At 49.4% G+C, this 26,794-nt stretch overlaps 1 protein-coding gene across 1 annotated transcript; it reads right to left on the bottom strand.

Moving 5' to 3' along the window:
- Positions 1-11,791: 11,791 nt before the first annotated feature.
- On the bottom strand, positions 11,792-24,025 carry MINPP1 (multiple inositol-polyphosphate phosphatase 1). The gene is made up of 5 exons (XM_088524802.1): positions 23,494-24,025; positions 23,072-23,260; positions 22,221-22,318; positions 21,300-21,433; positions 11,792-12,191 (listed from the first exon to the last, which is right to left on the bottom strand). Exons 1-5 carry the CDS (start codon positions 24,023-24,025, stop codon positions 11,792-11,794), a joined length of 1,353 nt encoding a protein of 450 aa, XP_088380928.1.
- Positions 24,026-26,794: the final 2,769 nt, after the last annotated feature.

A 26,794-nucleotide genomic window follows, 5' to 3' on the forward strand; every position in this document is an offset into this window, starting at 1 on the left:
TGAGCTTTAAAATACACAGTTGCATTCCTACTGTATTACCACCCTGCAGATGTTTTGCTGGATTATTTCAGATGTCCGAAGTGCTTCTGCAATCACAGCACTATATAAAACCATTTTGTCCCAATGTACAACTGGTTTTAATAGGGACATTTATTGCAAACCAAAGCCAAAAAAAAAATCCCATCTCTTTCTGCCTAAAAGTGAACAAATAGGTAAGTTGAAAGATAGCAAAGTCATGTTAGTCCATAACAGAAAAAGCAGCATCAGGTACATGTCATAACTCCATATTTCCCCTAGATATCTATCAGAGAGATAGAAAACAAGTCAATGTTATCTGCATTTCTTACATCATTTTTCACTTGCTCCATCAAAGATACCTCCCTTCTAGGAATTAATTGCTTATAACCTGCCTGGCAATTTGTACCTGTAAGAATTATTTTGTGCAAAACAGATTTAAAAGGGTTTTTTGGATTCCGCCTGCCCAAGCGCTACTTCGGTAGGAGTTGCCAATAATTAAAAGTTACTAGGTTAATGCTTTGAGTTTTAATTTATGTACGCCTTTCCAAGGAAATAATCGATGAAAGGATCAGAATTTCTAAGCAGGGGGAAAAAAAAGTTTATCTCCAGAGAGATTTCAATTAGCAGCACACTAATTAATCCTCCTTGAGGAACTTCTGGGGCTGTTTAACATGCTGTAAGGCTTCAGCCTAGCACAGAGGGAGAGCCCCAGCACCACAGCAGCGTGGACAGGAGGTCAAAAGTCTCCTGATGGAGAGAAAAGGCACCTGAGCAGCCTCCGTGCTTGACAGAAAGCAGCCTCGTGAATGATTTGGCAACATCCAGACCCCATCCCACAGGCAAGCTGGGGTATTAAAGGGAAGGTTGTTATTTGTGGGTTTTCTCCCACTGCCTCTGCTTGGCGAGCTGGCCGTGGCAGGACGGAGGTGCTTCGTGGCTGCCTGTGCCTGTGAATACCCAATGGCGACTGCTGGGCGCTCCCTCGGAGCGTTTGTATCGCCCCAATACCCAGGTCTCAGAGAAGCAATAAATCTCAAGACAAAGAACTCCCCTAGGAGCCTGTTGTGCTACTTCCTGTTGCACTAACAGGACCCACAGAGAGGAAAAAAATCTCTATATAACCCCACAAAACAGGCCAGTTGTGCGACTGCAGGAGAAGCATTTGCTCCTGCCCAGCCCAGTCGAAGAGCGTAAACCAAGACAGTAGCCAGCAGGGATCATGACCACTTCTTTTCTGATGTCCACGAAGAGCCACAAGCCACGGTGACATGCCTAGAGTGACAGGTTCACCGACAGGAATGAAACATTTTGCAGGCCACAGCCTTTCTGCTCACGGGACTGCAGTAACCCTATACGGACCAGAGCTTCCTAGCAAGAGACATGGCATGAGATGAGTGTCTTCTACAGCACTGTCCCAAATAAAAGCTATAAAGGGGGTCACTGCCCTTAAGTTATTAAGAATTGGTTGGTTATGCAAAGTTAATTCCTTGCACAACTTCCCTCACCTTGCTGACATCCTCCTGGAGGAGCCATGCCTGAATTCACACTGCCGCTGCGGGGAAGTGCCCAGAAACAGGCTGCAACGTTGCTGCTGGCACCATTCCCTCTGCTGAGCTCACTGCTGTTTCCTGCATGGGGGGAAGCAGAGGCCAACGGCCGACAAAATAGTAAGAGCCACCTCCTTGCATTCAAGCTGCTCTGCTGCTCACACCGCCTCTTCCCTGCTTTATTCGCTCTCCTGGCGCCAGGGCACCCGCAGGGTAGGGCCTCACTACTGCAGTGGTCGACTCTCTGAGACAACTCTCAGGAGGGGGCACCCAGGAGAACAAACCGAGATGAGTAACAAACATCGCTGAAGAAACGTGGGAGACAGCCTCGGCTCGCCAGCTTGGGCTCCAGGCAAACGCCGACAACGAGGTCCCAAGGCAGCTGCCACCCCAATTAATGGCGCTTCACTCGCTCGCCAAGAGTGCAACAAATTCTGCTCTTCAAATCCCAAATGCATCAGGTTGGCACCTCCCCACATTAATATCCCCCAAATCAACACCTTTGGCATCAGCCCCACGACTTGTCATGCCCTTGGAGATACCATCTCCGATACTGAACTGCCCCAACAAGCCATTCCTGCTCTTCTGCCTCACCTTTCACCTGGGGCTTTTAATAGACAGAATTTCATCCCCTGTATAAACCAAGTTTGGGTTTGCAGCCCTAAACCATGATGAAACGTCAGCTCAGAAACAATTCTAAATAATACCAAATCAAAATAAACCAGTTTGTCTGAATCATGATGATAGGTAGAGGCTTGCATGGCACTAGCTGCTTTCATAACTAGATCTTTTAGTGAGAGATAGAAATGCTATTTTTCCTCTTCTTGTTCTGCACGTCAAAAATATGGAATGCTTTCCAACTTTTGGGAAGATTTTCCGAGCTAAACAAAAGCTGCAGGAATTATGAGCAGAATCAGCCAGAGAAGCTTCCAGCATTAGCAACACGCACTGCTCCGGAGGACTGCGCAGAGAGGCAGAAATCACACACTCAAAACCAGTTTGCCAAGATTGCACAATGGGAGAAACGAGCCTGAGCCAGGAGGGAAGCATTGCACGGATGGAGGCCTTTGTGTCCTGATGTCCCCAGAGCCCCGTTGAACCGGAGCGGGTTGGAGATTCCCAGGGCGCTTTTGAGCGCCGCTCCTGCCGATGCACGCGCCGGCGCCGGGCGTCACGCGCTCGCTTTCCCGTAGCCGGCAGCTCCGAAGGGTCCCAGCGGCCCAGCCCTTGGGTTGCCACCCTCACGCGGCCAGTTGCATGTGGGATATTGCCCCAGGCATCACGGAAACAGCGGTGACGGCGGGGAATTGCAGAGCTGCCTCTTCCCTCCTCCTTTTTGGAGCAGGTACCAACGTTAGCTTAGTCCTTCCAGCGCTGTTCACTACCTAAGCCCAGTTCTGGCAGGAGGCCTCGTCTCCTCACCCTGACCCCGTTAGTCCTGCTTCCCTTTTGCCTCTTGCTCTGCCAGCCCTCGGGAGGCAGGAGGGACGGGCAATACGGCCATGGGAGCTGAGGAGCTCGCACCAAAGAGCCGACAACTCAGAGAGGGCCATGAGGACCCAAGGCAGCACCCTGGCAGGCTCCCACCAAGACCCCATGGGCTCAACTGTGTTGTGACCCCCAGCTTGGATGCACCAACATGGGCAACGAGAAATGCTGAGGCTCTTATTTGCCTGGGAGATGCTGGGGTCTCAGCCAGACAAATACGTCCATATTGGAGCTGGTCTACAAGACAAGGGGTTACTTGTCCACCAAATGGCAGCAAAAATAGTCCACGATTCCTGTCTAACCGATCTCCTACAGGTGGTTACCGGTGCAGACAGTAAACCCAATCGTGGAAGGGTGCAGCTGGGGGAAGTCCTCACTGCTGCAGTTTCTTCTGCTCGTAGGAACGTGGTGTTTTCTCACCTTGAACAGAGATTTAGTAACAATGAACTTTATAAATCTGTCCAGAGGCAAGGCGAGGCTTGGTATCATTCTGGGATGTGTCATACTGCAGTAAAGATGTTTTATCACGTGCAATTTTCTGCCACAGATCCATTGCCTCTGCCCTGCGTGACCTTGTCCTGCGCCCTTATGCCTCTCCACCATGCTGGGATAAAGATCTCCATTCCCCAGATCACCCCCAAGCTGTTTTTTCTCCTCAGGTTCATTTTTTCCCCACTGACTGCTGGAACGTGGGAGCTGAAGTGAGCATGCCATAAGCCACAGAAGTCACCCTAGAAAAGCCAGTTAACGCAGAGACAGGCACAGGAAGGTCAGACTGAGATCTCTGAGGATAAAACGGTCACCGAAGTAGCTGTAACTGAAGAAGAGTCAGAAGGAGACGAAGAAAGCCCAGCAAGGCCAGTTTGTGCATGGCCGGCTCGGGTGACATGGGGCCAGCACAGGCAGGTCACCCCTTGCCACCACCTCTCCAAGGGTCGGTGCTCCCCACTCGCCTTGCAAGAAGGTCGGCATTACCAGGTAGCAGCCCTCCGTTTCCCGGCTGAGAGCAGCTGATGGTCCCCAGCACCAACACTTTTGCAGCTAGCCTCCAGTAAGTGCAGCAGGATCAGCCCCATGGTGTTAGCTGGCTTCATCTTTCTACGTTTTCCTTTCCGTCTTTTCCTGGTTTTCATCAGTCTGGATTCTTGTGCAAGGACAGATGGTCTCGGACCTGCAACTCCCCACTGCATGTGACACCTTGCTGCAGTCATGCCTTCCCTCCACGGCCTTTTGTAGTGTCCTTTGGTACACGGGTTTCATCCAACCACACTGAACACATTTTTTGTACTATTGTAGATTCTCTACTCGATAATAAGTGTCTTTCAAAATGCCTATTGCATACGAGAAAATACCAAAAAAAAAAAAAAAAGGTTTATTTATTTTGTAACTTTGTCTTCTTCCCATATCCAGTCACTAAGAAAACACCCCATCGCCATTGCTAGCTGTGTGGCAGGAGTCCGTTGGTAAAAGGACATCGTTGCATTAACCTCAACCATCAAATGAATCACTGGAACAAAGAGGAGGCACCAACGAGCCCTGTGAACAAGCACCTCTTCAGCACCTTGAACTTGACAAAGTTGACCAAACCACCACGTTGGTTCTGACAGCTGCTGCACTGGAGAAGAGACACCGTTCTCCAAAGCTGTTCTTTTTTGTGATAGTGGCCAAGCCCCAAAGAATCGACAGGACAGCAGGAAACTGTGAAACTGTGCGCGTGGCCGTTGGCCCGGCCCAAGCTCCCTGTTAACGTGCCCCGCCGGCGGGCTCGCACGCGCGTGGCGCCTCAGCAGCCCAGCCCAGGCACGCTCCCATCCTCGCCCCGCGCCAAGCCCTGCTCCCGCTGTGCTTTTACGGATCATCTGCTTCCAGATGGTCGCCCAGGCTTGAAGACTCAGCCGGGCATCGGGGACCACGCCGGTGCCACCAACGTAACCTGGTCAGTCACACAGAACTGCTTAGGGGCAAGGTCAGGAGTTAAAGCAAAGCCTCTTTCTCAGAATGGGTTAAAAGCCCTCAGAGTTTCTGCAGGATCATCCAGCATCTATTGACGTTCCTGCTACGGCAAACTAAGCCGTGCCTTCGCCACGACACAGTTAAAAACAATCCGACGCTCCCTATTGTCATAAGGGACGGAAACACTTTCTCACTTGCTCCGAGAGCGTCTCCTGTTCGGTTTTCTTGCCCAAAGGCTGCACGTGACAGCCTGACAGCTCACGCGACCCCGCGAGGTCACTTTGGTCCTGCTGTGGAGCTGGAAGCCCATGGTTCAGAGCAGCCCTCCTGTGTGGATCTTGCCTCTCACTCAAGTGCCGTAGCACGAGCCGCCTTACGGAGCTCACGCACCTCCTTCCGGAAGCACCAGCACCGCAGACGAGGACGTTGACGGAGCAAGAACTCGCTTGGTTTGGCACCTCCTCCCTGCTGTACTGGGGAAGTAGGCCACAAGGCCGGAGGCGCTGGGGCACAGGGCAGTCACGTCACGGGCAGCTTCCACTGAGCTTTGGTGCGGAGAGCTCCTACGCGTAGGAAGCACGGAGGCTACGTGGAGATGGGGAGAGGGCAGAGCTGCTGAACGGGCACATGGAAATTCCCATCCCACCTGCACTCCAGCGCAAAAGACCAGCGCAGGTGGAAAGTGGTTATGTTCAGATATAGGCTGCCCAGAGAGGCTGTGGAGTGTCCTTCTCTAGAGATCTTCCAACCCGCCTGGACACCACCCTGTGCCCCGTGCTCTGGTGTCCCTGCTGGAGCAGAGGGATTGGACTAGATGATCTCTAGAGGTCCCTTCCAACCTTAACCATTCTGTGATTACTTCTGCAGATGGTGAAAAGATCCCTGCAGAGGCTGGCTGTAAACCCAAACACCCACACGGGTTGAGGTGGCCAACGCAGATGGACTGCGGAGGAAGACTCGCTCTTTGGCACCACGTGCAGGCCCGCGAGCGCCCTGCGGTGCAGGAGCCTGCGCGGCGAGACACGAGCCCCGGGGGCGTCACTGCGCAGCGACCGCAGCATCGTCTCCACGCTCGGTCCCAGGCTTCATCCAGCAGCTCCTGGAGCAGCAGGGCAGGCACCCGGACCAGCTTCCGTGTACACGTAGCCAGTGACAGTGCGCCGAGGAGAGCCCAGGTGCTGCTATACGCAAACCCACGTGAAAAGAAAGGGAAGATGCGAATCCCTGGGAGCTAGTGAAAATGCTGTCTAGGAGAAGATGGGAGCCAAAGCACAAAAACCCCCACGGCACCACAAAAAAAACAGCCTCTCCCAAGCCAGAAAGGTCTCACTCACCTAATGATTAACCTTCCCAGCAGGAAAACCAAGGGAAATATCTCTGCCAACTAGCGAGTCATTTCTAAGTCCCCATCCGGAAAACTGAGCACAAATTGCGGTCATTTATGTTCAAAAGAACTGCAGGGAAATGAGAGCCAGTACAGAGAAGAATGAATAGATCAGTCAGTGACAGGGGAGACCTAGACAGATGGACTTACTAAACCTGGCAAACAAAGCCTGAAACAGGATGCGAGGGCTGTCTCCAAACACACCAGGCAGGTGGGTAGACAGTGGGACATGGAATTGGTACATAAAGACTCGAACACAGAGGTTTATAAAACTGCCTTTTTGGCAGATAATCCAGGAACTGGCATCTCGGGGTGTTTTTCCTGTTGCTGTTCTAAACCAAGAGGCGGATACGGTTGCAGAGGGCACTGTGTGAAGCAGTGGCCGCGCGGCGCCCGCGGGTCTCTGGGGCTGCTGGGGCAGCTCCCGGCCTCCCTCCTGCACACACGTGTGGCTGCCCTGGGAACCAGCCCCACTCTGGGAGCTCAGCACGGCTCTGCTTCACCAACACCGCCAGTAACGACGCCGGTTGGAGGCACGGGACTACACACCGGTCGGAGGTGATTAAGAGCCAGGCCTGTGGCTGTGCTTGCAGCCAGGGGTACCTGGGGAAAGGCGAGACGGCGATTACAGATAAGGCAGCCTGGTTTTAACTCACGTCCATTTATCACAGCCCTCGCAGGTAAGAAGTGCCCAAGGAGGAGAGGAGCAGCAGGTGCCATGGACTGCGCATCACTGGTTGCCACCAGCATGCCGGGCGGGCACCGTGGCTCCAAGGCCCTCAGAAAGAGGGTTGAGCTTCCCATCCGGCACCCAGGAGATCGGAGCAGGGGGAAGCAGCACATCCCTCCTCAAGCTGGTAGCTGTGTGTGCACATATGTATCTAAAGATGCCTTTACATGATGAGGTTATCTTGGAAAAGCCCTAATGCAGCTTCATCCATGTGTATAACCTTCATTTTCCATCTAGGGAAGCAAACAAGGGAAGGGGAAAATAAGTAACAATAATGACGATAGATAGCGCCTTTACAAAAACACCAACTTAAATGAGATTTGGAAGCAGGATCTAGTCTAGACCTTGCATATAATCCACAGGCAACTAGAAAAAAAAATTCTTCAGATGCATTATCAAAGTCTGAAACATTAGTAATCAACTTTTCTACTTACTAGGGCACATATCCTCATAATTTGAGCTTGCTATCAAACGGGTGATGAAAGCTTGGGTGATAATTAGAGAGCTAACAAACTAAAGGTAATTGTGTAATTATAGGATGCTCAGTAATGAGGACCCAACGCTAAACACCTACAAGAAATGAGAGGTGAGAAAATGCTGCGTTATGACGTTTCTAATTCTTCTTTAGAAATCGAAAAGCTTAGATCTTAGTGAGAATTTGATAATACCCAAGAAAATACTATTGCAACAGGTTCCAGATCGCTCTGGAACGTGCGTGCAGCATTGACTTTGCCTCAAAATGCACATTATTTCTGGAGGTTTGGCATAGTATTGCTTGTCAGAAAATGACTACTGCCTTTAAAAAGGCTCCTGGAAACACACGTGGGTTTTTACTCACCTCAAAAAAAAAATGAAAGTCTTGACTCAACGAGTGTATTTTATACTAATGACCAAGCAACTTGAGAATTTGAAATAATCAGACACCAGTGCAAGCATTGGCAATCTATTAAATATATTTTGAAGCAGGACACAGCCGTGATGCTTGAGATGGTATTGTTAGTACTGTTCACAATGGCAAGATGAAGAAAACACGCAGCTTCTTGCATTGGGCAACACTAAGAATCCCAAAGGAGTTTGCAAAACGCATCCTGTTAGTAGGAAATTTGTATCCCAGACCATGATTTTGCAGCTTGGTGCTGACCAGCACTACAGCAAAGGCACCTGCGCAGCGGAAAGAGGCATTTGCCAGAGCGATCAGTTAAGCTTCAGACTTTTAACAAAACAGAACACAAAATATATTTTATATCAGCACCCAAGAACACTGTCAGTAGTTCTCAATCGAAGCAAGTTTCCAGTTGCAGAAGGATGACGAACGGAGAGTCGCCAGTGGATGACTGGGATGAGGCGCTTTGTCCAGAGTCACATGAAATATTCCCATTGGTTTTGGTTTTCCTTTCCAGTGGATACATCCATTTATTTTTTTTAAACAGCGAGTCGTCCAAAAGTCACCTCCCGAGCGGCAGGAATTAGTCATGCTCGTAACGCAACAGCGCAAACACTTCTGTAGCTACAGCTGTGCAAGATCTCCACGTCCAGCCTCTAATTATGCCATGGGGCTGAATCAGCACCGCCTTTGAAGACAGGCCAGAACCACCCCCCCTCAAAATAAACCAAAATCCTCCACATTTTTCTTAAGTTACTCGGCGACAGCCATGGAAGTTGGAGCCATCGTGCTGGAAACGCGGCTGAGCTGCGCTCCCACACGCAAGCCCATCTCTGAAGGGCCGTCCCTGCTGCACTCCCTTTATTTATAATGCAGTCAAGCTGGTAGCACAGGAGAGCGATGCTTCGCTGCAGGGAAACGGACTATTTGGTCCTCATGCAGCACCCAGTCAAAACAGTGGTTAAGAGCAACGTATTCCTCCCCAGAGGAGGAGATGGTATCTTTTACCAAAGATGATGGGTAAAATCATCGTCTCGCCGGCCGACACGTCTTGCATTCATTTCCAACGGGGTCACCATTTTGTCCCCTATGTTCAAACCATGATCTTGTGAAGACAAAGCGACCCTCGGTCCCAGAAAAAAAAAAAAAAATATATATATATATATATTACTTGATCAAAGGTAAATCCTCATAAGCCCGTGTTTGCTATTCAACAAACTTAACTGTCTTTAAGTAAAGGTTGATTTCTTCACAGCTCGCCTCCGCTGTTGTCCCACAGGCATTGCCATGGCAGATGCTCGTTCTGGGCTTTATGGTCCTTTGACTTCAAGACAGGATCACGCAAAAAACAAGGACACTAGGAAAGCTGACCGAGAACAGCAGCAAAGGCCACACGCTGCCCCCCGCAGTTACCCTCTACATTTCTCTGCATTTCTTTCCATGTTAATACTCGTCCCTACCCGTTTCATCTGCTTCAGAAAACATAGGCAGCTTTTTGCAAAGGCATTAATACCAAAATAATCCCCAGTTTTGGTCTGCATCCATAGAAGAAACATAGCAAGACCCACATAGAGTCATCACGATGATTTCACATCACAAGAATGTCCTAAACCATAGAATCATAGAATCATAGAATGCTTAGGATTGGAAGGGACCTCTAGAGATCATCTAGTCCAACCCCCCTGCATACGCAGGGACACCTAAAGCACGTGGCACAGGACTGCATCCAAGCGGGTTTTGAAGATCTCCAGAGAAGGAGACTCCACAACCTCTCTGGGCAGCCTGTTCCAGTGCTCTGTCACCCTCACTGTTAAGAAATTTTTCCTTAAGTTCCTATGGAATTTTTGATGTTTCAGTTTCCGGCCATTTCCTCTAGTCCTATCAGTGGCCACCACTGAAAAGAGACCATCCCCGTCCTCTGCACTCCCTCCCTTGAGGTATTTATATACACTGATTAGATCCCCTCTCAGCCTTCTCTTCTCCAGGCTGAACAGGCCCAGCTCACTCAGCCTCTCCTCATAGGGCAGATGTTCCAGGCCCCTGATCATCCTTGTAGCCCTGCGCTGGACTCTCTCCAGCAGCTCCACATCCCTCTTGTACTGTGGAGCCCAGAACTGGACACAGTACTCCAGATGCGACCTCACCAGGGCTGAGTAGAGGGGCAGGATCACCTCCCTCGACCTGCTAGAGATGCTCTTCTTAATGCAGCCCAGGATCCCATTGGCCGCCTTGGCCACGAGGGCACACTGCTGCCTCATGGTCAACTTGTCGTCCACCATGACACCCAGGTCTTTCTCCGCAGAGCTGCTCTCCACAAGCTCGGTCCCCAGCCTGTACTGGTGTCTGGGGTTATTCCTCCCCAGGTGCAGGACCTTGCACTTGGCCTTGTGCAATTGCATGAGGTTTTTCACCGCCCAGTTGTCCAGTCTGTCCAGGTCCCTCTGGATGGCAGCACAGCCCTCTGGGGTATCGGCTACTCCTCCCAGTTTGGTATCATCAGCAAACTTGCTGAGGGAGCACTCTGTGCCTTCATCCAGGTCATTGATGAAACCCCATTTTTCCCACCATTTCTGCTTAACTACCAGGCACATGGATTCTATTTTTTCTTATATACGAGCAGCATTCAAAAAACCAGTGACAGAAACCGTAAGTCCTCAAGAAAAAAAGAAGAAAAAGAAAAAAAATCAATTTAGAGACTCACAGTTTTATTTCTCAGTTTTCTGAGAAATAAACGAATTTCTCAAATTAATCTGGATCTCTTTCCTTTTTCCTTTGGTCCGTTCAGCAATTACGTTTTCAGTCTACCCTGCCTGAAGCTGAGGCTACAAAACCAAGTCACCCTGAAGCAAACAAGGCTATAAATGTTTATAGGGCATCGGACACAGCGTGTGAGTGCTCGCAGCAGCCTTTTCTCCTTCCCAACAAAGGCAGCAACGGCCCCTCACCCGTGCGGCTGTAAACCACACACCTTCGTTTGCTTTGGGGAGGATCTGCACTTGACTCCCTGTATTTCAGGCCTCGGACACCGTGTTCCTCTCTCTCCTGCTGCACCGCTGCTCTACAGTACTTGCTCTTTTCCAGATGGCAATAAAACCTGCTTTAGGTTGCTTTAAAAAACACCTTGCATGCAGTGCATTTATGTGACACCAAAGCTCTGGCGAGCGATACCGTGCCCAGTGCCTGAAAGCTGGCAAAAGTCGAGTCTAAGCCAGATAGTTATTAAGAGCCCAAATGTACCCTCACGTCAAGGTGGCTGTAATCCCACTTCAAGCTGGGCTAGAAACCTGCAGACGTCCCTTCTACCAGCACCTCGAAATACAGCAGCTGTTTATTGTTATGTATTATTTTATTAAGGAGAATTGCCTTGCCTCTGGCTAACCTGCTACGCTGGATGAGCTGATGCCTCTCAAAATTTTTAACTCCTTGACCCAATCCTCGACATGCAGGAAAACGGAGCAGAAAAAAAAAAAAGGATTACTTCATGCCTGCCCTAGGAAAACGAGCAGAACAGCCAGGGCAAAGCCACGCTGAAGCGGTCCAGCCACGTCCAGCTCTGATAAAACGCAGCTCCTAAACCCACCTACGGTGCATTTATAACACGAGTGACCTAGCAAATGCCTTATTCCCACATGTCACCACACAGCCCCCCTGTATCTTGTCACGTATGTGCTCCAAAGCAGGCACCCTCCCTGCTTTTGGGATTCGGTTATGTGACTCGTCACGGGAGGCGAGCGGCCGCCGTGCAGGAAGCCGCCGAGGGCCGCGCGCCCGGCGCCCCGCCCGCCACCTCACAGCTCGTCCGCGGCGGTGGCGTTGTGCCTGGGCAGCCGGCACTCCTCCTCGAAGCGGCAGTTCTGCAGGATGTCCCAGTAGTAGTCCTTGAGGTCCGCGTAGAGCGCGACGCTTTGGTTGGAGTGCAGGAAGGGCAGCGGCTGCTCGTTGAGCAGCAGCTGCAGCTGGTACTCGTCCCGCGGGGCCGTGGCACGCTCGCAGTGGTACAGCACGAAGAGCAGGTTGGCCGCGTAGGGCACGATGCGGCCGCTGCGGAAGCGGCGCTGCGCCTGCCGCGCGTAGTTGTTCGCCCTCAGAGGCTCCTCGTCTTTGAAGAAGCCCATGAGGGAGAGCAGGGGCTGGAGGGTCTCGGCGTGGCCGATCTGTACGATCACGGGGGAAGAAATGGGCTTGGAGCTGGAAGAGAACATGAGAGCAAAGGGTCAGGAGGAGCCCGACGCTTCCAACCCAGCGCGCTCGCACGCCGCGAGGGGATGGTGAGCTTTTATTCCACTCCGATGCCCTGTAACAGCCTGCTTGGGAATTTCTGTATTTAACAGGCTTTTTAAAGCATCCAAGCTGAAGAATCTGTAAGACATATTATAATAAATATAGCTAGATACCCTTGAATACAGGAAATGCAAGCAAAGACCAGATTCGTGCCGTGCGCCCGTACATCCCGGCACCCCTCGGACCGCCTGGGTGAGCCCAAGTATTTGCACTATTCTCGGCTACGGAAAGAGCCAATAAACACGTTACATTCCCCACACTGGTTTGGGATTAAACCAGGCATTTTTAATAGCAGCATTGCCTCTTCCCACCGGGAATTAAGGGCAGCAAATCCCCAAGGCTGCTGGGAGGCTCTGTTAAGCCAAATCAAGCCCTTCAAGTCAGTCATTTGGGGAGCATTATTCCCTAGGAAAAGCAAAAAGATGGGAATAACAAAACTTAATGAATGATTAAGGGAGCTCATTCAAGACACAACTTAGCATTAAAACACAGTCTTTATCTCTAGCCTCTCTAAATACTTCCACTGACTGAGAAACTTAAGTCATCTGAAAAAAAGTCTGCTCAGGCTAATCCAAGGCGTGAAGAGATGACTGCAACTTGCCACTTTGCTCCACCTGGCAAGTTTTACAGTTTTTAGTCCTCAGTTTAGTAAAATTAACGCTGAAAACTTTTCTCAACTGCTGCAATACAGCAGGATAGGCGACAACAGCTGTGTTTTGAGATGCAAGTCAAGGCTAACTACAAACCTAGTGGCACATTAGCAAAGTGGAGTCAACACTGCTGCCCTCTGACACAACCCCAGTGCCGCGACCACCGCATAGCAAGCGGATTGCTGATCTGGCCTGCGAAAGGCTTCCCTCTGCAGCCCACCAGCCGCCAGGCAGAGGTCAGGGAGAGTTGTTCAACACACTAGTTTTTCTGCAACCACCAGTATTCGGAACTGCGGGTGGTGACAAAGCCAAGAACCACGTTTTGATCATAAAAATGCTGCCGATTATTGTGTCAACAGCACTTTGCATGTGATGGAGAAGCACTTCCACACTGTGCCTTCCCACTCAAGGCCAGTCCCCACAGGACGATAGTTTTCCCTCTACATGTTCTTGGTTCCAGTGAGTGCTGTCCCTGTCTTCTGCCCATGAAGGCAACAATTTTCATCTCCAGAAGCTCAGCAGCTCGCTGGAGACCGTGCGAGATGCATTGTTTGAGCAAGGAGAAGTTGGCTTGTGCATGAGGAAGCACCGGCCAAATGGGGTATCTGCCCCTGGCCCCAGAGGAGGATGGTGCCTTCTTGGCACTGTCTCCAGGTGACTCTCCCAGGTCACTCTGGGATTGTAAACAGACACGGAGCTTTCCCGAGACAAAAGGTGATGTTTTAGCAACCCCATGCTCCACACGGGCCAGGCACGTCCACCCACAGACGAAGCACCTCTTGATTGGTCTGGAGAGGAGGTGTCTCCTCGGCTTGAAGCTAAAGGCTGGAGCAACTGAAAAATGGTTAACTGAGGAACTTACTTGTAGGCAAGAACTTTGCTCAGATAAGCAGGATTTTAGGAGAGGCACGTGACGGGCTCGGCATTACTGGCTCCGCAGAGACGCCGTGTTTGTGCAGGGTGAAATACACCTTGCATAATCCAGCTCCCCGGGGAGCCCATGGTCCTGATGAGGAGAGGCCGGAAGAAGGGCTGCAGCCACCAAAGGTGCTGCATGGAGACACGACACATTTTCTAGCCCGTGTTTTTTGTTCTCCCCAATCCTGCCAGTGAGGGGAGAGGATGGGAGGAGGAGGAGGGTTTTCCAAGATGGTACCTAGGATGGGAGACTCTTCTGGCCTCCTGCCGTTTCCAGCTCGGAGATCTCTGGGGCCACTCGTGGCCTCTTTGTATGACGGAACTCCACAAATTTGCCAAAGCTCCCCTTGAATCCATGCACGTGGCAAGTGTCCACAGCAACCCGCAGCAAGGAGTTTCACAGCCTCGTGCATGGACTCCTAACTAGCTCTCAATTTCTCCGCCTGAAGAGGGCATCTATAATTTGATCTTTTTTACTCATAAAAAAAGATTCGGGCCTGTTCAGCCTGGAGAAGAGAAGGCTGAGAAGGGACCTGAGCAGTGTCTATAGGTACCTCAAGGGAGGCAGTGAGGAGGATGGTGCTGGCCTCTTTTCAGTGGTGGCCACTGGCAGAACTGGAGGAAATGGCCACAAACTGAAACACCAAAAGTTCCACAGGAACTTAAGGAAAAATTTCTTAGCAGTGAGGGTGACAGAGCACTGGAACAGGCTGCCCAGAGAGGTTGTGGAGTCTCCTTCTCTGGAGATCTTCAAAACCCGCTTGGACGCAGTCCTGTGCCACGTGCTCTAGGTGACCTGAGCACGTGCTCTAGGTGACCTGAGCACGACCTGAGCGTGTGCAGGGGGATGGACTAGATGACTTCTAGAGGTCCCTTCCAACCTTCAGCATTCTGTGATTCTGTGATTCTATGATAACTTCACAGTCATCTTCTCTCCAAGTTGATAAATCCCTACTTCGGCATTTCACGACTCTGCCACCCTTTTTCCAGCATTAAATCCCTCGAATCCATAGTGTAACCATGATGGTGTCTTATTGTCTCAGAGCACAGCTTCTGACATCTTTTCCACCTTGTTGATAGAAGTTGTTTGTGGAGAACTAGCATAACCTCAAAGTTTCATTCCTGAGCAGCAACAGTCACCTCTGTACTTGACAGACCAAGATCCATCTCCCCATAGGCAGCACTTCACGGATGTGTCCCCCTGCCTCACTCGCCCTAGCTCAAAGCTTCATACCGTCAGGTCACGACCGTAAGAATTGCTATCAATCTTGAAACAGCAACAGCAGCACTTTTAATTATGGGGGAAATGGGGAAAGATTGACTCCTGGCATGGGCACAGGCTGTTGCTGCTCAGACAGGGCTGATAAATTTCAGCATTAAAGCAATCAACGGGTACTGATAAATACCGAAAACCTGATAAATTCAAAACAGTAGCACAAGCTAAGAAAATATTAAACCGCTCAATCCACCATCAGTCTTCTTTATGACAGACACGTGGCTCAGCATTGCGCAAGAGCGTCAGACAAAGTTCTCAACATCCTACCCTAGCTACTGCTCATGAGATTGCAATTTGCCTTTTCTTTTGGACTAGTAGGGAAAGTTTATGGATCACCTAAAAAAAAAACAGAAAGAAAAAAAATCATTTGTCACCTGAAAGTGAGATGGAAGAGACTGAGCATAAAACTTGGCCATAAAATAACCATCAGTGCCCTGAAAAAATGATTGCTGGTTATTGGCTTCTTTCTGGTTTTATGGGACTGGAGCAGAAGTGGCTGCCGCTAGGTAGAGCGAGCAGAGCTCATCCGAGAAACGTGTGCGTTTCCTTTTTTAGGGCGACTGATATATCGCCTCAGCTATGGAAAAAAATTCACTTTCTTTGAAAACCGAAGTTTATTTCCTAAGCACTAAAATGACTTTCAGCTAGAGATAACCGAAACCTCAAGAGATAATGTAATGGCAAAGCAGCAGAGCCCAGTTGTGCTCACTAGCTCCCGAATCGTCACCGCCACTTTGTTCCCGCAAATCCCAGCAAGAAAAACGCTTTCTTCCAAAGAAGGACAAGTAAGGACAGGCTTGAAAAGGCGATAAGAACACACAAAACTCATTTAAAGCCCTGTTCAAAAGGCACGGCTCTTATCTAGTCCCACACGTGTTAATTACGCAAAGATACCTAGATTGGTCAGCACTTCATTTCCTCCCTGCAGTTTCAGATGCTCCCTGCTGAACCAACCAACCTCCTCCATTCCTACAGACTTTGGGGAGCTAAACACAAACCCACCATGGGAGCATCAGCGTTGCGCCCTTCGCCGCCTTGCCGAGCCCTCGCTGCCCCGGGAAAGGCCAGACCCTGCTTGGAGGCCCTCACTGCCCTGCGCAGGCACCCTGGGAGTGCTTTGCTTGCTGTTTTAGCTCCTTAGATAAAAGGATATCGATTCTATGAAAACTGCTGAGCTATCACTTCAGAGCAATTCTAAGCAAGCAAGTATTGGGCAATTCAACTGAGATTAGCTACGTTCTGGGAGGTCTGAAGGACACAGGCAGGATCTTAGGTGGCAAGTTCTAGGCAAGTGCACAAAAAGACATGCTGTTCCAGTGGAAATTCCCTTGGTTTCCTCAAAAGGACTCTTTAGGGATGTCAAAAAGCCCTTCCTTGAAACATGGAAGGTATCAAGCCTGTAATACGGTATGAAGAAGTTCCTTGGGCAAGCTGTTTAATTAAGGTTTTATCGGTGAAAGCCATCTCTTTTCTCTGGAAATGAAGACATGACTTGCCTATTTTTTAAGTGTACAGAGACTAATTTTACGGTCTGTTAAAGTGTAGAGCTAGTGCTTTGTTCTGTAAATACCCAAGCATCTTATTAGAGATGCTGGTTGACCCATCAGGTGCACAGGGCCTGTTCTCCTCTCTGAGCAGATACACTGCAAGTCTGAGCTGTCTTTCTGTTGGTAAATGAGATATTGCTGGGCTGTTAGCTGGCAATCACCTAGTCCAGAAGCTTTCCTGGAGGCTTCTCCGAACCCCTAACGAGTAGGGGAACACGGCGAGGGCACCTTGAGGTGGACCCAAAGCCATGCAGAGGCATCTCCACCTGGATGCCCTCCAGGACACGGAGGGCAGCACAGACACACCTTGACTCTATCCTCCGCACTGCAGATGTGCCTGCAACTGCTCTCCTCCTGACCTGCTCTGCTGGTCTGCAGGGGATGGGAAACACCAGTTCGCAGCACGGGGTGCAGGATGGCCCAAGCTGCTCATGCACCCAGGAAGCCAAGGACCTGCTCTGCAGAAACCCAAGGTCCCACCACGAACCAAGAAGCTTTGATAAAAGAAATGACCAGAGGATTTTGATCGGAGCAAAGGTTTTTACACAGCGATAATATCGTTGCCCCTGAATATGTGGAAACCCTTTGGCTCTGTTCCCTTTGCACTTATTCTAACAGGAAAGTTTTGAGCAGTTCTTTAGGTTTAGATCATCCAAGGCTTCTCATAAGCTGAATCACAGTTTGGAAAGGAGCAATTAGGAACATTTATTAATTGTTTTGAGGTCTGAACTGCAGCAAACTAAAATCACGTAAAATCCCAAAAGCTCACAATAAAATACTAAAACACTAAATAAAATACTAAATAAATAAATAAATAAATAATATTTTACTAAATAAAATACAATGAAATACCAAAATACACGTAAAATACTAAAAGCTCACAATAAATTGGGAAGGGAGAACGTCTAAACTAGGCTTAGCCAAGCACAACTACCAAACTTACTCTAAGACCAAGTCAAGGTGAGCTTAAGTTCAACTAGTCTCTCTTTCTGAAGTACTTGCTCATTTTCAGAGGAAACCGCCAGGTGTTTCGCAGTACATACATGCGGCTAGTTCGGTACTTTAAATACTTTGAGCCAAGTACTTTAAATATTTAAATACATACTCCCAGTTGCCAGGGCAATCAAGGAAGAGGAGCAGACAAGGTTCAGATTTGGCTGTGTTACTGCTACAGCCCAGGTCACCAGCACTATTTGGGGCAGGGGGAATTGTAGTACATTATGGTCAACTATCCACAAACTGCACAGCTCATACTGAAGTGAAAAATGTACCAAACCCTTGAGGAACATTCCAAAACAACAGCAAAAAATCAGTTATCCTGCATTTAGCATCAGCCAGGCAGGAAGGTTGGCAGGACCTGGAGGCAACGGTCCTGGAAGGCTCCCTGTGCCCACTGTAAGGTTCAAGAGATGCTTTCTGGATAGGGGCTGATGACAGGGAGCAAGTACAAAGGGAAAACGCCTGTCAGGGCCTCCAACAGCACCGCACTGTACTGCGAGACCCCTGCACAGAAGGGGCTGTTAGTACTGTGAATTAGCTATTTGCTTCGACCTTGCTATGACAAAAGCACGTACAAACAGAAATGCTCCCCTTTCTGCTTCTAGATAGCCCCGTCTAAACTCTCCAAAAAGAAAGGAGAACTTAGACCAAAAACAAGGCTCTACAAGGCACTCAGTGCTTACAGAACAAAACAGTCACTAACGCATCAGCATTAAACACTGCTAAACTGAAGCAGTGTTCAGCCAAACACAGGGCATCATCAAAGAGGTGCTGCTGCGGGAGCATTTCTCCCATGGCCTCGGAGCCGGGCTCCACCACGCAGACAGAGGCGGGCGCACGCACAAGGCAGACTTTTCATTCGAGGCCTCCCGGACTCTTGGGTTCCGAGGATGAGTCTCTGTGGATGATGGAGCGCTGGCTGCACCGCCACTGCCTGGATGCCAGGGCTGCATCCCCCGGCGTGGTGGCAGAGCTCGGCTCCTCGCGCCGGGCGCTGCAAGGCTGCCACCTGACGTCGCGGCGCGCACTAGCGCGCTCCTCCCCGCGCGCAGTCGCTTCGCTTCGCGGGGCCCCATTCCCGCCTTGGCAGGGTTTTCCGTGCCCCCGTTCCTCCCGCAGGGGCACAAGCGTGCGACCCGCTTTCCCGCACAACTTGGGGGCAGCACTTGGAGGCTGAGAGCCAGCAGATGGGATGGAAACTGCCTCCGTCCTTCGGCTCACTGCCTCCAGCGCCTGCTCCTTCCCAGGGAGCCCATTCCACCTTGCAGCCTAAGTTCTCAGCAACACACAAGCGCACATATGGATTCTGTCAATACTGGATATTTACATTAAGCTTAGAGGGATATCTTATACACAGTTAAAACACAACTTCCTGACTAAGGTACATAATGTAAGTATTAACACCTGCAAGGTTGTCACTGCTTAGAGAGTAAAGACACCACAAGCAAACAGATTTGAGAACCTCATTCTCCTCACCGCAGTCAAGCTACATTGAGAAGCTATTTCTCAGGATTCAGGACAAAGGGATTTTAGGGCTCTTGCCTGTATATATATACACATATATGTACATATGTGTGTGTATATATATAAACCTTTTCTTTCTGCTCTCACTCCGGGTTTTTATTTTCTGTGTTTGTTTTACTTGGATGCAGATATGGACACAGCGTTAAGACAGGGGCAATCACAGCAGAGCACCTCACAGCCTGGTCACAGCTCCGCGTTCCTGACCAAGGGCCTAATCTCTTTTATATTTTGCTCCCAAGGAGACTGAAGAAAAGCCACAGGGAAGACCTCTCTAAAAGCTGATTTAACAGCAGTCCCATATGCTCCAGTCACCTGGTTATTTGCTCAAAGCCCGAGGCAACAAAACAACAAAATCAGCAAGTAGATATGACAGAAGCTTCAATGCATGAAAGATGGTAAAACTGAACGCCTGTTTCTCACATTAGCCCATTTACTCTGCAGCATTTCGGCAAGGCTGACAAAGTCATCATGTAAACCTCAAACGGCCGAAGTTAAACACATTTCACTTCTCACATACTGAGCTGATTGTGTCAAAACTAGACTCATCAGTTTATTTTTCCAGGTACGCAAAGGTAATTTACCCAAAGGTAATTTTAAGACACTGGCTACTTATCCAAATGTTTGAGAACTACATTTTAAATAACTTAATTACTTAGTTCTTATATCACCACAAATGTCCAAGTTAGATCCTCCTCACTCTGCAAACATTTTAAGGAACACAACTTCTTTGACATCTTCTCTGCTGCAAATAGCTCAAAATGAACTTTATGAATTACTCCTCTGATTCCAAAATATGAATGCTACTTCTAATTTTAGTCTGACAACTAAAGAGAAAATGCTGTTTTCAAAACAGGTTACCAAGTTAAAAAAATCATTCAAAGCAGCTAGGAGCATCAGTGAGTCATAACTGGCATATGAAAATACATGCATGTAGTCCTGCAGCTTGGAAATGTCCCATCCTGTAATTTTATTGATGCCCTTTTTTTTTTTTTTTTTTCCTATTGTTTTCTCCATGCTGCAATAGATCCTTCAAGTTGCCCCCATCATATGGATTCATACAGGACAAGATCGAGACCAAACACATACCCAACGTCTAGTGCCGACTGCCATCAGCTCATCAGAGTGAGCCATACAGAAACCCAGCACGGGCATTTTGTTCTTTTACTTTTAGGAACATATCTCCGTGACATGAGAAGGGCTGTTCTGAGGACTGAGCCACCAGTCGCTATTGCACTGGTGACTGCTGTCAACTCATGTAACTAGCCGAGTACAAACCACTTTGCCACATCAGCATCCTTGAACGCACCAGGTTAAGTTACCTTCAGGTCTACCAAAAGTTCCCTGTAAAGCCTAAGATGCTCCTACCCTACACTGCTTCTGAAATTGCATTTTTGCTGCTGAAGAGTAAAAAAACACAAAGGCATTCTGAAACTACCTGCCCCACGTGGCTGCTTTGGGATTCACAAGGCACTTGCAACCATTTCTGAACGGAAATCTCTACCATCTCCAGAGCTTAAAGGGAACTGGGTAGAGCAGGTGTTTGTCCTTCCTCGGTTAGGGTGAAGGAGGCTGGTGTGCAACTACAGCTCGAGCCTCTTGCAACACTTAGTTCAGGTCTCGAGTCGCTAAGTACGTGGATCAGTCTGGAATTGTTACTTTCCAGAATTTCACTTGCCCCTTTAGCCTAATAAGCGAGTTTTAACACTGCAATAGACTCAAGACAGACGGGTGAAGGGCGAAGGCACAAAGATTTCCAGCCCACACTCTTCAGTTTTATCACAGAATTTTTAAAACAAAGGCATTTTAAACAAAATGTTAGTTGTTTTAGCCCAACTGTCTTTCCTCCAGCTGACCAGGAGGAGGAGACCATTACCAGAAGCAGCATGGATTAACAGGTTAAAACAAGGAGACAAGCTAGGCAGGCACAAGAACATCAATGGAGGAAAAAAACATGCTCTTTAGAGGAATATTGCTCTGAAACTCTTCTCACTGAGCTCAACAATTGTCATCTCTAGAACCAAATGCTTCTGTCCACATTAAATCCAACTGAAGATCAGCCACAGAAAGCGTCCAACCAAAGCTCAAAAGCTTTTCTAGTTACCTTTTGCTCTCTTCCATCGCTTTGTCCAACTGCTGGAAGATATCCTGGAATAAACTGCAGCTGGAGCGACTATTGATGTCGTAGCCGTATCCTCTTTTCCAGTACTGCTTCAGGTCATTCAGATATTCAAGTACCTATAGTTACACAGATGACAGGGCTTTATTATTGCAGAGTTACAGGTTAGGGCTGGAAGCCCCCAAGAGGCTTTCTACAAATTCAGTAGACCCCAGTGGATGCTTCCCACAAAAAATGGAAGTGTACCTTGGATTTATACATCAACACAGTGACTTTCCCTGTTTTTCTCCTTCCACAAAGCTTCCCACTTGTCCCCACATCCTTAATATCCTATGTAACTTCACATAGTCAGCAAACATTCCCACCTCACTGCTAACCCCTTCCCCGAGTTATTCAGGAATGCACTGAACAGTGCAGGTCTCAGCAGCACTCCCTGGTGGCCCTCCGGCACGTGGATTGGGCCAGAAGAGTTTTACTAACATGAATCTGTTGGGCCCTGGAGCCCTTCTTGAAAGAAAAAGCAGGGCAGGGGGATTTCAGAGGGCCAGAAGACCACATCCACCGGCCTCTCACCCTCAAGAATCAAGGCATTTTATCCTATGAGATTTCCATATGTGAAACAGAGCTGTCCACGGCACTTCAGAAGTTACAGAAGAAGAAAGCATTATTTGAGTTAAGCACAACAGAAAAAGCCCACTTTAATCAGGACAAACCAAGGCTATAGCAGTATTTAATTCTCTTGCTGTTTGATTAATCCAGAGCTCTTTGGAGACCGAGGTGCTTTATTAGGTGGAAGAATAACAGGCACAGAAATTCCTAATTATTATTTGCGCGGTCAGAAGTTGTATCTGAACGCCCGGCCACCCCCCAAACTTTTATCAAATCTCTTTAACACTCCGCACCCACCTTGGCATCCTCTTCACTGAAGAGTGAACACCACGGGGAGGTCACATTTTTTATTGCCAACTCGTAGGAGCAGGTGAGAAAAGCCACTTGAACGAGATCTGCAAGAAACCCCAGCAGCACGTGAAGGCTGAACCACCGCTCTGGAGCTAAATGCTCCCTTCCTAATTCCCCCCCGCAAGAGGAGAGGTAATTAGTATCTACGAATGAAAATAACCAGCAGGATCTAATAAATAATTGCTTGTCCAAAGGCTAAGCACTATAAAAAAATACTAAAACAAAAATACCAAATATTAAAAAAATGTTGTTTTCAACAACAGAATCAGTGCGTAAACCCCAAATTTGGGGTTGCAAGCATTTTCACGTTACGTTGGTGTACACAAAAAAAGTTAATTAAGATCAAATGCTATTTATGTGCTGTAGATATGAGCGTCAATGCACCTTTTATCGCCATAAAATGTGTCAGGAGCGTCAACACAACCAAGATGAGTCTGCTCAGCACCGGCTTGTCTTTGGCTCCCACTACTCAGCCTACACTTTATGGGATGAGTGTCTGCTTGGCATCTGAAGGGAGCCTTTCTAACTGGGTAACTCACAATGCAGCAGCTATTTCTGTGTTCCCGCATCGCTTAACCTCAAGATAAATGCGGGGAAAACCTGGCGCTTCTCTTCTGGACAAGCAAAGTTACAACCCGGACACAAAAACTACACCTATGCACCAAGGCGGAACGAAGAGCCGCTTATTTACATCCTTCAAAGCAAAGTTCATCCTACTATGGCAAGAAAGACTCGTTCAGATGTGGTTTCTGATGCAGAAGTGAGTCAAAACAGGCCCCTTCTCTCCTTCCCTTTACCTGCGTTCAGCTCATCTGGCGGCAGACACAAGGCGCCCGCGACACGCTCCAGAACGCGCTGCATCTCGGGCCCCTCCTTGAAGGCGTCCACCTGGTGCATGGCCGTGTCGTTCTCCTCCACGAGTGCCACGAACTTCTCACAGTGCTCGAAGAACCGCAGCAGCGGGTCGTTCACCTCGATGTCTGCTTCTGAAAGCGGGGTGGGGGGTGGGGGGGAAAAAATAATGCTCAGCAAAGCGGTGCGAGGTTGGGTGGGGGGGGAGTAGAGGGAAAAGGGCCAGGAAGCGGGGGGAAAGGGGGCGAATGTGATGGGAAGAGGGGGGCAAAGCAGAGGGATGGGGAAGAGGAGCTGCGGGAGCCGAGGGATGAGCAGGAGGCTGCTTGCGGCAGGAGGAGGGTTGGGACTCGGCGCTGGCTCTCACCGTGGCCCTCGGCGGGCAGCGCGGGGCCGAGGCCGCGGCGGAAGGCGGCGCCGCTCTGCAGGCAGCGGTGCTTGGAGCTGCTGGCCAGGGCGAGGCGGCGGCGCGCGGCGAAGAGCGCGGGGAAGCGCGCGGCCACGCGGCGCGCCAGCAGCTCCATGTCGCGGCGGCCGCGCGGCGCCAGCCGCCCGTCGAGGCTCTCCTCGTACCACAGGGGCCAGGCGGCGAGCGCGGCGGCGGGCGCGCAGGGCGGCGCGGGCAGGCGCGCGAGCCGCGCGTGCAGCTGGCGCAGGCGGCGGATCTGCTTGGCCGTCGGGTAGCGGGTGCCGTGGCGCAGCAGCGCGCGCAGCTGCAGCGGGGCGCACGCGGCGGGCGGCGGCGGCGCCGGCCCCAGCGCCAGCGGGTCCCGCACCAGGTGCGGGTTCACCTCCTCGTAGCGCGACTTGGTGCCGAAGTAGCCGCTCAGCGGCGCCTCGGGGGCGCCCGGCGCCGCCAGCAGCGGCAGCAGCAGCAGCGCGGCAGCCGGCAGCGCCATGGCGGCCACTGCGCGCCGGGGAGAGGAAGGGGCGGAGCGGCGGCGCCACCGCCTCTTCAACCTCCTCCCCGCGCCGTGGCCGCCCCGAGCCCCCGCGGGCGGCGGGAGGCGTCAGCGGGAGCGCCGAGGGCAGCGGGGCTTGGGCAGGGTCCGCGAGGAGCCGGGAGTCCGCGAGGGCGGGTGTCTGTGAGGGAGCCGGGAGTCCGCGAGGAGCCTGGGGACCCTGAGGAGCCTGGGGACTCTGAGGAGCCGGGGGTCCTTGGGGAGCTGAGGCGGAGGTGTCTCCTCCCAAGGAGATGCGGGTGTCCCCGTCGCCGCTAAAAGGGTATCGCGGGGCAGCTGCGGGGAAGCGGAAGGTCTGCGCTCAGGAAGGATGAACAAAAAACTCATAGTCCAAGAGAAAACAGGTGCTGGGTTGCCCCCACACGCGTCCTGTGGAGCACTGCGACAAAAGCGCAGGCACTTTGTCTTTACCCTCCTTACCTTTGTGCCGGGCTTTCCTGCTGCCGTTATTTCCTCCGGATAACTTGGTTTTCATGGTATATTGAGTCACACTATGGCATATCGAGACAAACTGCGGTGTATCAAGTCAAATTATGATTTGTTGAGTCAAACTATGGTGTATTGAATCAAACTATGGTTTATTATCAAGTTGAATGACAGTATATTGAGTCAAACTACAGTATATGCAGTTGAACTATGGTGTATTGAGTCAAACGGAGGTATATTGAGTCAAGCTGTGGTATATCGAGTTGAGCTGAGGTATATTGGGTCAAACTACGGTTTATTAGCAAGTCAAACTACAGCATATTGAACCAAACTTGTTCTTTTGAGTCAAGCTGGTATATTTTGAGTCCAACAGTGGTTTACTGAAAGAAACTATTGTATATTGACTCAGACTAGGGTATATCAAGTCAAACTATGGTTTATCGAGTCGAACTACGGTTTGTTATCAAGTCAAGATATGGTTTATCAAGTCAAACTGCGATGTATTGAGCCAAACTACGGTTTATTGAGAGAAACTGTGGAATATCAAGTCGAGCTATGGAATATTGAGTTGAACTACAGTATATCGAGTCAACTGGTGACAACATTCAGTTGTAAGGCCTTTCCCTGACCCATCTCTTGTACTATGGACAAAAGATGCAAAGTGGTCCTGGCATGACCTGCCAAAGGACGAGTGGTTGAGGCAAAGGCTTTAAAACCGATGCGGAAAGCGGAATGCATGGAATGAGAGGAAGGAGGTGTTTTAAGTGCCTGGGCTAAGTCATGGCTTTTTAGTGTCCAACCAGCAGGTTGTGATATGGTGTGGGGCCCCTCAGCGTGTTTATCACATTGAATAATATCACACTACCGTGTACTGCTTCTCTTACACTACAGAACCCGAGGAAAGGACAAGCAACCAGACGGTGAGTCATGAGAGTAGCTCCCCAGCAATGTGGGATGGCCGCCGTGCTTCATTGCAATGGCTCGCACGTTAAGCAGATAAACAAACACCTGATGCTCACGTATGCATTTCACCGATCAGGGAAGAGCATTGCAAAGTGCCTGGGTTAAATACAGTTTTTATGAGAAGGTGAGGCACAGAAGTTGTTATTATTAAAAAAAAAAAAAAAACAAAAAAAGGAAGACATAGTCTACTGCATAACACAATAATAATTCAAAATCATCAAGACAACCAAAAGTGTGCCAGTCATTTGTCTGTGACAGCTCTTTTTGATGTGATTCCTCAAAAATTATTCCAGGGAGCTTTCCAGTTTCATAAAGCCGGTCCAAATTTGTAAGTAAGTGTTTCAAGATGAGTGTAGCAGTGTGCATTTCAGTTTGGAAAGAAGTCCAGAGGGAGAAAAATGGAAATGCAGCATCACCTTTTTCAGATTATCTCGTTCAGTTTATATTACACATGTCTAACCACAGGTCATTTCCATCATGTAATAAAATAGCAAAATCAGCATGGAGCCAACTACAGTTCTCAGAAAGTACTGTCTGAGGTTATTTTGAAACCTATTGTGGATATTTTATAAAATACCAGGAAAAAATATAAATTCTCTCTCCTGCCTCATTCGTCAGTGTAACAAGCCTGTAGTTGGATTTTACATGGTTTTGCATATCACAGCGATGTGCACAGATTTTTTTTCTACGGCTTGCCCTTCTTTATGCTTTAGATTTTCGAAGGTTGAAAACACCACGTGGGAATTTAGAAGGTAATTAATTAAAAAAATGGTTTGTGGCTGCAGTTTCCTTTTTGGAAATGGAGTTCTGCGTCGTGAGTCCATAGCGAAGGCAGTTACTCCCTTGTTCTTATCCAGGTCTGACAGCATCGTTGCTGGGGTGGCTCCGGGATGCGTCAAACAGGCCAAGTGAGTTGGAATTTGGGTAGACCAGTTGGTCAAGCGCAGCCTGAATGTGGGCGCCGAAAATACTGCTTTTTCCTCCTTCAAAGCTTCGCCTCATGCTCCTATCTAATACAGGAGCTTTATCTTCTTTCCAGAAAACACCTGCAGGTCATACTCTCATGCACTATCGAAAAGGTATCTACATAGCGACCAAACTCCCATTTTCCCCCATGCAAAATTACTATCGAGCCCCTGCTTGGTCCATGTTTTGTCTCTTTTATGGTGAAACAAGAAGCAAAAATTTGCAGTCGTGCTTGCCTCAGATCTTTTATAACCCTATCAAAGGGTTGTTTTTTCCTCTCCTTTAGCGTTCTCACGGTGTTTCATTTCAGGTAAAAGTATGGTGGGGCTTGCAGTTCATTGTGGGAGTGGT

This window comes from Tinamus guttatus, unplaced genomic scaffold (genome assembly GCF_059628265.1).
Source record: "Tinamus guttatus ecotype Peru unplaced genomic scaffold, ASM5962826v1 Tinamus_guttatus_pri_ptg000023l, whole genome shotgun sequence".
Taxonomy (NCBI): Eukaryota; Metazoa; Chordata; class Aves; order Tinamiformes; family Tinamidae; genus Tinamus; species Tinamus guttatus.

What these genes read in the sequence shown, in the direction of transcription:
- MINPP1 (XM_088524802.1), bottom strand. Translation starts at nt 24,025, where the DNA reads ATGGCGCTGCCGGCTGCCGCGCTGCTGCTGCTGCCGCTGCTGGCGGCG. An exon ending in TCAGTGAAGAGGATGCCAAG is followed by an intron (nt 21,434 to 22,220) that starts GTGGGTGCGGAG and finishes GTGTAACTATAG; the next exon opens with GTACTTGAATATCTGAATGA. An exon ending in GCGATGGAAGAGAGCAAAAG is followed by an intron (nt 12,192 to 21,299) that starts GTAACTAGAAAA and finishes GTTCTCTTCCAG; the next exon opens with CTCCAAGCCCATTTCTTCCC.